Here is an 11305-nt window from a genome sequence, read left to right as displayed (position 1 = left end):
AAGCATGGAGGTTTAGGTATCAGAAGTTTAAGACACATTAACAGATCTCTTTCGGCAAAATGACATGTGAGATATTGTAAGGAATAAACAACATGGTGGAGAAGAATAATTTATGAAAAAATCAAAGGCAGATGAGTCTTTTTTATTACTTGTGCATACTAAAGAAGCAGTGGGTACAAGCATGTGGTATGACATATTTAAAGCTAATCATGATTTTCATGATATTGTAACTATACATGTGAAGAGTGGAAGAGGTTTGAGATTTTTGCATCATCGATGGAATGAGAAAAAAGCTTACAAGGATAAATATCCTAGACTGTATAGGATAAGTAAACAAAAGAATGAGATGGTCGCTAACATGAAAGGGATTTCATGAAACTTTATTTTCTCAAGAGACCTTGATCCAACTGAGAGTATAGATCTGCTGGAGCTCAAGCATAATATGAGGAATGTAATTCTGGTTCAAGGTGAGGATGACTGTATCGAAGGTTTTTGTACGGGGAAGGATATTTATACCAAAATCACTGAGAAAAATGCAAAATGGGATTTTCATGGTATCGTGTCCAGCAAGTTCGCGCCTCCAAAAGTAATCTTTCTTAGATGGGCCGCTATGCGTGAATCTATTCCTACTAGAGTGATGTTGCAGAACAGGAGAATGGAGATTAATTCCAACTTGTGCTTACTGTGTAAAATTTTTGCTGAATCTCAAGACCATCTCTTCATGCACTGCAGTTGGGCTAGTGATTATTGGGATTATTTTCTTAATTACGTGCACGCTATGTGGATGGAGAATTCGAGTTTGAAGAGCAGTTTACGGAGTTGGAGAATTTGCAGAAGGTGAAAATGGTCTGGCATCTTCTCCCTTTTGCAATATGTTGGGAACCGTGGTTAGAAAGGAATAGAAGAGTTCACGGAGGAATACCGAAATAAAAAGATGATTTACTATGTGCTATAAAATTAGATATCTGGTTATGGATTTCAAAGACTAACATATTCAAAAGCTACTCAATGGATCAAATTCTTTTCCAATGAGAACAAATTATGGATATGAGCTAGGTTCTTTTCAGATTTTTCATCTGGTTTAGGAGTCTTATGACTTCTCTTATATATATTGTAATTTTTCTTTAATACATATCCTTTTTCTCTCAAAAAAAAAAAAAAAAAAAATCAAGGAAGTTTCAACCACCGTTTGGTTTACAAAGTTTAGACAACAAGTGCATTCTAATCAAATAAGATAGTGTTAATACCCGTGGCTACCAAGTGAAAGGTAAAATCATTAAAAGGCCATAATATTATAGATGTTTTAATTTATAAAATCAAATCTAGCTATCTTCATTCTTCCCCTAACATCCAGTGTTGCGTTCCTTTTGGATATGCCAAGTGATTGCAAATTTTCGTTTGAATATAGGGAATTATTGTTTTATAACTGGAAGTTCGGTAACCAAGTTTGATTGAATTTCAAAGATATTGTAAATGTCTAGATAAAATAAAACCAGATTTCTCGTGCATAAGAATAATGGATAGAGGAGGTGATTTTCATTTTCTTTAGCTACATGGATACACCTTAAATTTTGCAAAGAGTGTCTGGGACAACTATTCTTCTATGTTATAGGTTTGAAAAAAGTAGGAAGAACTCTACGAAAGCTGACCTACGTATTTTTTTTAGTAAAAACTTAGAGAATTAAGTTGTCAGAGGTGCAAAGAAGGTATGCGTATAACACATCTTTTTTGGGAATTTATCCGTTACGGTGCCAAACCAGTTGATCGATCATTTTTCTGAATTTAGAGAATGAGAATCATCAACTTTTCTCATTAGTTGAATGTAGATTTCCTTTCCTCTGTCAAAGATGATGTAGCAGTCATTAAAATTTATTGATATTAGTGATTACCTTGTATATGCGTCACCATGTTACCTCATGTATTATGGGACATAACAGGTGTTTATGTTAGAGCATTGCTCGGTCGAACTCACAGGTGTTGTTATCTCAAGCTTGTTGTCAAATTTAGTTGACAAAACTATATCTTTATTTCTAGTCTACAGTTAGTTAAGTCTCAGACTAGGACAAAAATGTAGTTGAGAAATAATGGATCACGGTAATCATCATTGCGTTCTATTGTTTGAAGGCGAAGATCAACCGAAGCTTTTGGATAATTTCATCAATAAAAGGTAAGTGAAGACTAAACCACCTATATCTCAAGTTATATTCACTTTTCTATCATTGAGACGTTGTTGCATAACTAATTAGACTATTATGCATAAATAAGAATTTTGAGTCAATTTTATCTTGGTAACTAGTTCTCGAAATATAATGACTAAGCTTAATGAACATTTGTTCATACTTGATGAATTTCGTTTAAGGACAATTTATTGTTCGGAATCAAAATCGTGATTCAAGTTTTATCATTCGAAAATAGCCTGGAACAGTGATATGTGTCATTGATATTATTCAGGAATGTTCTGAATCGATTTAAAGAGAAATATAGAAATAATATAGATTCAGATACAAGACAGTGTTATCAGTCTTACAAACTGAGAAAACTGTTATAAGTCTGAACACGTATTATATGTACTCGAACACGTAGCAGAGTAGCTATATATCGACTTACAGATTTGTGGTACGCATATTCTTATGTATATCATATGAAAAATTTGTTCAACTCGTGAACCAGATTGGTATGCATACTTGTACGCGAACCATTTTGGAACTGTGGTTACGGAACCGAGATTAGTATCCAAACCGGTACGCAAACAAAAATAGTTATGTGTTCCCGAACTCAGTTTCTGGCTCACACGCCAGCGTGTGTCGGTGTGTGCGACAACCACCCGACCTTCCACCAAGCGCGTGCATGTTCTTCCATCTCACTCAACAAACCAACAAATTTGTTGGTTTATCCATCCATTTTTCATGTTTGTTGAGTCCATAGTGGGATCAAAATGAACAAATCTTTGATTTATTGAGTCCATAGTAACTGCTCTTAGGCTTTTAGCAATGCTGCAAAACTGAATCAAAAACAACTCGGGGATTATAGGAGAAAATACTAACCATGTGCCACACTTGGGTACTCCCAAGTCCCAATTGTACAATACAATACTGTCAATATCCCAAAAAACTCAAACTACCTCCTCTTCTTCTTCATCAATTCCTTTTACAAATCTCAATTACATATCAATTTTTAAGTTGATTTTTGTGTGTTGCCTAGATTTACTCTAATATTAATTAGGGTAAATTTGGGTAACATTTAAATTAGGTTTTTATGCTTTCAATAAAACTTGTCCTTGTTTTACAGGGATCTTATAGTCAGGTTTTGTATATATTTCTCCTGATCGTCTTCTAATGGCTGACTATTGTCGTTATGAAGAATATAATAGCCTTAATGACACTTTGTTAACATGTGATGGTATGTTCATGTATATTGTTGACAACGATTTCCTCCGACGTGACGTAGGTCTCTGCAACTCGATACAAGATCCATGGCTACCGGTTCTAATCGTGATTATGATGTTATGTGCTTATTACTCCTTGGTATGGGAGCATCAAGATTTGAAGAAGTTATCCAAATGGTTGGAAAGAGTTCCAAAAACCATCCCTCAGAAAACATCTGTTTTCTATTTGAATATGTACTCAATACTTTTAATGTGTGTTAGATCTTTTGTATTAGGGGTTCTCATTAAATGTATTTTTTATTATTCTTTGTTGATGATGTATGAATTTATGTCACTTGTTTGACATTTTAGTAATATAATTTCTCTAGGGACTCTCTTTATCCCTTTTTCCTTCAAAAGAAAATAAAAATAAAATAAAAATAAAAAAATAACAAAAATAAATATATACAGAATCCCAGAAAAAAAATTCTAGAGCAGTGGGGGTGCAAAGAACAAAGCGTAGTGTTACTATTCAAGAAATTCCCATAGTACAATCCGATCCAACATTAAATGAACATACCTTTAGTTACCTTCCCTCCATCTCAAGGCACATAATTAAAAAACCTTTATTCCTGCCTGAGTTTAATGTAACTCATTTCTCATCGACGAGATCGAAATGCCACCACCATCATCAGACTCTTCTCAAAAAACCCTAACAAATTCTACAAGCATCATAATCTTCCTCTTAATCTTTTCAGGTCTCTGTAATCTCTACCTTCTAATCTCTACAAACAAAATTCCATCTCTTGATACAGTACACCCACACAACAAATCTCTAATTTCATTATCATCTTCATCACAAACTCAGCTTTCCACAAATGAAATCGTATTTGGAATCGCTTCTTCATCAAAAACATGGATTCAACGAAGTAATTTGATTCGATTATGGTGGAAACCTAATCAATATAGAGGTTATGTATTTCTTGATCGTGAACTTGTTAATAAATCGTATAATCTTGATAATACTCTTCCTACGGTACAGACAACAGATATCTGGAGATACTTCACGTTTTCCTTATACATTCAGAGGTGGTTTAAGATCTGCTATAAGGATTGCACGTATTGTTAAAGAGATTGCTGATCTTAATCTAACTGATGTTAAGTGGTTTGTGTTTGGTGACGATGATACAGTTTTTTGTTGTTGATAATTTGGTGAAAACACTTTCGAAATATGATTATAACAGATGGTATTATATTGGGAGTAGTTCAGAGAGTTATGAGCAGAATGTTAAGTATTCATTTGATATGGCATTTGGTGGTGGTGGTTTTGCTATTAGTTATTCACTTGCTAAGGTTTTGGCGAAGTGTTTCGATTCTTGTTTGATGAGGTATCCACATGTTTATGGAAGTGATGCTAGGGTATTCTCTTGTGTAGCTGAGCTTGGTGTTGGCTTGACGCATGAACCTGGATTTCATCAGGTAAATTGATAGTTCGTTGTGTTATTCATTAATCAGAAGATAGCTCAATTGATTCATTTTCCTTATTTAGTAGTATTTTGCTTTTGAATTTTTTTTCATTTGAGTTGCACAATTTGTCAATTTGAATATATTCTCGTTTTGTTGGCGTAAGCAACTTGTGTTGCCAGTTGCTTTCTAGAAATATTCACCATCTTCAGGACAATCTATTTTAGATTAAAAAGAAAAACTAAAAGTAAAGAAGAACCTATGCCAAGACAAGTATCTAATGAGTGGAGATCCATGAGTTGCTTTTTGAAACATCCATAATCTCTGGGCCTGTAAGCTTCATAGGAAATTGAACTCAAGTTAGTGGCTTGTTACCTTTAATAGTCTAAAATACCAAGTTATATGAGTTTGAATTTTGGTTCCTGCTGCGTGTTCTGTGCAAACAGAAATGTAATTTGTTTAGAGCCATATCCTGTGTCTGCAGCTCGGTCAGACTTGATTTAGTCACGACAAATTTGATGCATAAGCGACGGTGTTTTCTTTAGTCATTCCTAATATTTGTTGATCAATTCCAATCCCACATTGTCATGAATTATCCATTTCCATCTTTCAAATATACTTTACGGCTAGTGATTGGAATCGTTTAAATAAGTATCAACCTATTCATCCATACTTTAACAGGTTGATCTGCGAGGGAATCTGTTTGGATTTCTCTCTTCGCATCCATTAGTACCTTTGGTATCTCTTCGGCCGTGTTTGGCCCCTTGAAAATGCCTATCCTAGGTTGGGTTATCAAGAAAATACATTTAAATTATGTTTGTCTTGTTCTAATACTAGTCTAGGATATGAACAACTAAATCTTCCTTGATTTTAGGAAGCTAAAAAAGCAAGGTTATGCTATTCTCCAAAATAGCCAGGATACCCAATATCCTTGCCTGGGTTAGACGGTTATAGAGGTAGTTATTTTAATTAATCAAAATATTTTCAATTTTTTTAACTTTATTGTTATGTTTTTATTTTTTTCTCCGATAATTTTATCCATAATACATAATTATTTTATAAAAATACAGGTTTAAAATATGGAGAGACAAACATAATACATGATAAACCCGTGATGGATATAACGAAAAGACAAACATCATCTTTATTAATACATCTTGAGATAATCCTGCTCAAGTTAGAGAAAAAAATTCCCTAGCTAAGCTTTATGTAGTCAAAGCTCCCAAACACGGCCTTCATCATCTGGATTACATGGATTCAATCTTTCCCAACATGAATCTTAATCAGGCGTTAGAACATTTTTTTGAAGCTGTTAATGTTGACCCATATAGAATTCTGCAGCATGTCGTTTGTTATAACCGCTCAAAGTGGTGGACAATTTCGATTTCATGGGGTTATGCAATTCAGGTACTTGAAGGGAATCAACTTCTTCCTGATCTCCTTGCTGTGCAAAGGACTTTTTCTCCATGGAAGAGAGGTGGCAATGCTAATTCAGCTCCATACATGTTTAACACGGAGGAATTTCCCAGAAATCCATGTGACAGACCTACTGTCTTCTTTTTGGAAAGTGTTTTTAATGAAACTGATGGGATAAGGAGTAACTACAAACGATTTTCGGATGTAAGCTGCTCCCAGAAAGTTTCATCAAACAAACTTGTACTGATCAGAGTATTCTCTCAGAAGCTTGAAGTTAGCATTGAAAAGGTAGTGCATTACAAGCTTTTCTAGTGTCTGTCCTATTTTGTATTATCGTAAATGGTTCTGTAGCATATCCTACGATAATTCCTGTATTGTACTTTTTGTTTCAGTTGCAAGCACCAAGACGACATTGCTGTGATGTCTTACCTTCTTCTGAAGAAGGACTTGATATTGGTATTCGAGAATGCAGAACTGAAGAGTTAATCTTTATGAAATCCTAGTAAAATTTTGGAGATCCACCATTTTTTTCTTGAATGCTTTCCTCTAGGAGGGTGGAAAGCAAATAATTCCCAAGGAGTTTGAATTTTTTAGAGCTCCCGTGTCAATGATCAGGTATGTTTACAACAATGGATATTTGCTTAATGCCTTACAGTTCTTGTTCCTTGTTCTTCCATTCGATTCCCATGATGCTCATGGGTCATACCCTTTGTGTACCCTTGTCGATTAGTTGTGTACGCTATACCTGCATAACAATGGGCATATCTATATATACCATTAACCCACACATTGACATTTGTTCTTCTTGGTCTGCAGATAGAAACATATTCTCTTTCCTGATTATGTTTAGCAGAACAACATCGTTCTTTCCTTTTGGTGCCATCAAATATGTACTTCTAAATCTTCTGTTGTCATTTTTTTTCTTCTTTTCAGGCCAAGTGTAGACATCTTGGAAGGTGACTTATTAGTCAAGAGCCCTGTAAATATCTCTAGGTATTGGATATATTGTTTTTATCATCTTCTAGTACGTAAAAAGTGAGGAACTGCTGCTGCAGATGAAAATTTTGTCAGAATGTGAAAACTTGTCAAAATACAATTCCACCCTAATAGAAGAACAACTGGGTCAAGTTGGGTCGTGTAACGGTTGAAGAACCAGTAAGGTTCTTTAAATTGAGCAAGCAGAAACTGGTTTTATGTTATCATATTATCCATGTACTGCTTCTTTCTTTAAAATTTGTTCAATTTTGGGCCAAACAAAAGGAGTATGTTCGGTTTTGGTGGAAGCCAGAACAAATGAGAGGATTTCTTTCTTTATATTATCATATTACTATACAGACCGGTACTGAAAACATTTTTCCTGTATATATTTCTGGTGACTATTCACGTTTATAAGCATACCAATAAAAGAGGACACCAGCCTTTGAAATTGCATTCTGTAGAGATGATTTTGCTGCAAGCTATCCCCTTGCATTCTGTAGAGGTGATTTTGCTGCAAGCCAATTGCAGTCACCCCATCTTCAAAACTCTATTTTATTCTGATAAAGGTGGAATAGTACAACAGAAATATACTATATGAAGTATAAGTGGCAGTTGGCTTGTACTACAAAGAAACGTAATTGGCCTAAAAGTGAAAAAAAAAGGGAAATTTTTGTGAAGTAGAAAAAATAAAGCCAAATAATTAGTAAAGTATGAAAAAAACCAAAATGTGTAGCCCTGTGTCAGTTGGCTTGTGCTACAAAGAAAGTTACTTCTGTTCAGGTGAAGTAAGATTATGAATAATGCTATATATTGTATCGGAAAATGGGAATGTACATATTCTTCTAAAACAGAACTGCCAAGTTTTTTATTTTAGTCAGTTAATGATGAGTTCCAAAACTCAAACTTTATCTCCCTTCAAAATTATCATCTTATTCTCTTCCTTTCTCAGTTTATGCTATCTTATGCTTTCAGTAACTCATTCATCAACTTCCGGCAACAACACATGGTTAACAACAAAGACAAATAACGTTGACAGGTTAACAAAGTCAATTAACGTTGACAGTTCTCCAGATACCTCAATAAAGCATATTGTTTTTGGTATTGCCTCATGCTTCAAATCATGGGAAAAACGAAAGGAATACATTCGGTTGTGGTGGAAGCCAGAAGAAATGAGAGGATGTGTATTTGTTGATAAAATGTTGTTGCAAAATGATGCTAATTCTTCTCTTCCTCCTGTACGTGTATCTGAGGACGCCTCGCGTTTTCCGTATAGTTTTAAAGGAGGTGCTACGTCTGCTATACGTGTAGCACGAGTCTTGTTGGAAACTGTAAATTCAAATCATTCGGACGTGAGATGGTTTGTCTTCGGTGACGATGATACTGTGTTCTTCACAGAGAATTTAGTGAAAACACTTTCTAAGTATGATCATAATCTGCCACATTATGTCGGGTCTCTTTCGGAGACGTACACTCAAAACTCCGATATCCTGTCTTCACTTGAAATGGGTTATGGTGGATGTGGTTTCGCTTTGAGTTATCCACTTGCAAAAGTTCTGGCCAAGGTATTGGATTCATGTCTGTACCGGTATCCTCATCTTTATGGAAGTGATGCTAGGATTTATTCTTGCTTGGCGGAGCTCGGGGTTACTTTGACTCATGAATTAGGATTCCATCAGGTATATATACTCACAGCAGTACATCGTGTGTAATATTTTAGGCATTTTGCATGAGTCTCATTGTTTTTTTGCAACTCTTTTGCTAGATTGATATGCGAGGGGATTTGTTTGGATTATTGGCCTCGCATCCGCTAGCACCTTTGATATCTCTTCATCACTTGGATAACATGAACCCAATATTTCCACACAAGACAAGACATCAAGCGATCGGACAGCTACTGAAAGCTGCAACATTTGATCCTGACAGAATTGTGCAACAAACTATATGCTATGACAAAAAGTTTTCAAGAACAATATCAATCTCATGGGGTCATGCTGTTCAGGTTTTCGAAGGCGATGTTCTTGTTCGAGATCTTATCCAAGTTCGAAAAACATTTAAGTCATGGGGGAAAAAGAATGCGTATTCAGATTTATACATGTTTAATACTCGAGAAGTGGATAGTGATCCATGCAAAAGGCCAACCATTTTCTTTTTAGATGGTCTGTCATCAACTTTCAATACAGATGATGCTGTTGTCGTTAAGAGTATGTACAAGAGGAATGGTTTTGATAATTGCTTGGAAAAGAAGAATATAACAAATAAATTGGAAGAAATCAGAGTGTTCTCACATAAGCTAGATCTCAATATCAAACAGGTAATTTGGTATTGGGAGTCTAGTGATTTTCGTGGTTTTCTTCCTTTGTGATTGATACTAAACATTCTTGGATTTTTTTAGCTGCAAGCACGGAGACGACAATGCTGCGACGTTTTACCGTCTTCGTCAGTTGATAAAGCTCTCAACATTGATATTAGGGAATGGGGAGAAGATGAACTAGTTTATATGCACTCATAAAGAAAGAGTCTGGAACTTTAACTTTCTCACTCAAAGGCTGGCATGAAGAGCCAGCCAACATAAAATACAAAATCTAATGGGAAACTTATCCTCGGGCCCAAAAAAAATAATATTTTCATTGTCGGGTCCACAATTAATTTTAGGTACCGTGACAAAATGTCTGCATGATGGATTATGCATCCGCATGACGGGTTATGCATAAGGGGTATAATTGGCAACGCAACTTGGATATAACATATCTAAAAATCCGCGCCTTGGAATTTTACAAATTTTATATCGTTGGAAATCTTTTTAAGAGAGCTACGCAACGAGTACAAACAAGAATATCAAATTTTTGTTTTTCACGAAAAAATCGGAGGTGATCATCATTTTAGGCAAAATTTTCGAAAACTTGATATATAACTATTATGCAGCCACCAAAAAAAGATGCATAACACATTCTGCAAACGCATAACGAATTATGCAACCATTTTCTCCACTGCATAACAAATTATGCATTTGGATAACAAAGTTATGCATCTATAACAAGTTATGTAACCATTGTTTTGGTTGATTTTAGTGCGTACATAAAAAAATTGATGCACAATGCAGTATGCATCCGTAAATACGGATGCATACCAGGTTATGCATCTATTTTATCGATGCATAAAAGATTATGCAACAATTTTCTCGATGCATAATGCATTATGCAGTCATATTTTCGGATGCATAACAGGTTCTGTATCCATTTTCACGACTGCATAACATGTTATGTAGATATTATTGTAGGTGCACGACCAGTTATGCATCCTTATTTTTTGTTGATTTCAATACTAAAAAAAAGTAGTTACATAACGTGTTATGCAACCGTTTTCTGGACTGCATAACAAGTTATGCAAAAAAAAACAACTGCAGAACGTGTTATGCAACCAATTTCGAGAATGCATAACAAGTTATGTAACAAATTTTGTAGATGCATAACTTGTTATGCATCACTATTCACACCTCCATTTTCTTTTAAATGCACGTCACACAAAATTGGAAGACACAAAATTGGAGATACAAGTGACCGAAAACTCCCAGCAAATTTCAGCACCTCTCTCTTCTTCGCTGCCAACTGACCGAAAACTCACTCCATCTTGTTAATGTAAACACCAATATCACTCATCGTTGTTCTTTGCAGCATAAGCAATTAGATTCAAGGATCTCATTCGTCTCCATTCCCATTCTCTGAGCTTCTAAGCATTTTCCTCCAGTATCAAGATACATCGATCTCCATTCGTTGCCGCAACCTTCCTAAATCCAAAACACAACAAACTCCACTGTCATGAAAATAAAGCACACGGCAGAACCTATTTCGCTCAGTATAATGTGATTGCACGAATTCAGATTTGTATTCCACTAGTACCCATCAATCCATGCTATCTCCAGCTTCCAGTTTTTGCGAAATCATCCACAATCACTATCATTCATCACTGTAGACCAACGACTACGACACCCTTGCTTAACTGCATTCACGCTTCCAGGCTTTGCTCAAACATTCATCACTGTAGACCAACAACTACCAAGCTTCAATCAATTATCTCTCAAAACCA

The 11305-nt window shown here is 35.3% G+C and overlaps 2 protein-coding genes across 2 annotated transcripts; both read left to right on the top strand.

The window, feature by feature from the left end:
* The first annotated feature begins 4252 nt into the window (after positions 1-4252).
* On the top strand, positions 4253-7558 carry LOC113317216. Its single transcript, XM_026565358.1, has 4 exons — positions 4253-4843; positions 6236-6532; positions 6637-6859; positions 7178-7558. Exons 1-3 carry the CDS (start codon positions 4520-4522, stop codon positions 6745-6747), a joined length of 732 nt encoding a protein of 243 aa, XP_026421143.1. The 5' UTR covers positions 4253-4519; the 3' UTR covers positions 6748-6859; positions 7178-7558.
* Positions 7559-8391: 833 nt separating this feature from the next.
* On the top strand, positions 8392-9731 carry LOC113315669. The gene is made up of 3 exons (XM_026563929.1): positions 8392-8898; positions 8985-9533; positions 9615-9731. The coding sequence occupies exons 1-3, from the start codon at positions 8392-8394 to the stop codon at positions 9729-9731; spliced, it is 1173 nt and encodes a 390-aa protein (XP_026419714.1).
* Positions 9732-11305: the final 1574 nt, after the last annotated feature.

Source organism: Papaver somniferum, chromosome 10 (genome assembly GCF_003573695.1).
Source record: "Papaver somniferum cultivar HN1 chromosome 10, ASM357369v1, whole genome shotgun sequence".
NCBI classification, from domain to species: domain Eukaryota; kingdom Viridiplantae; phylum Streptophyta; class Magnoliopsida; order Ranunculales; family Papaveraceae; genus Papaver; species Papaver somniferum.
This window is presented reverse-complemented; position numbering and strand designations above follow the sequence as displayed.

What these genes read in the sequence shown, in the direction of transcription:
- LOC113317216 (XM_026565358.1), top strand. Translation starts at nt 4,520, where the DNA reads ATGTTAAGTGGTTTGTGTTTGGTGACGATGATACAGTTTTTTGTTGTT. An exon ending in ATGAACCTGGATTTCATCAG is followed by an intron (nt 4,844 to 6,235) that starts GTAAATTGATAG and finishes TATGCAATTCAG; the next exon opens with GTACTTGAAGGGAATCAACT. An exon ending in TTGAAGTTAGCATTGAAAAG is followed by an intron (nt 6,533 to 6,636) that starts GTAGTGCATTAC and finishes TTTTTGTTTCAG; the next exon opens with TTGCAAGCACCAAGACGACA.
- LOC113315669 (XM_026563929.1), top strand. Translation starts at nt 8,392, where the DNA reads ATGAGAGGATGTGTATTTGTTGATAAAATGTTGTTGCAAAATGATGCT. An exon ending in ATGAATTAGGATTCCATCAG is followed by an intron (nt 8,899 to 8,984) that starts GTATATATACTC and finishes CTCTTTTGCTAG; the next exon opens with ATTGATATGCGAGGGGATTT. An exon ending in TAGATCTCAATATCAAACAG is followed by an intron (nt 9,534 to 9,614) that starts GTAATTTGGTAT and finishes GGATTTTTTTAG; the next exon opens with CTGCAAGCACGGAGACGACA.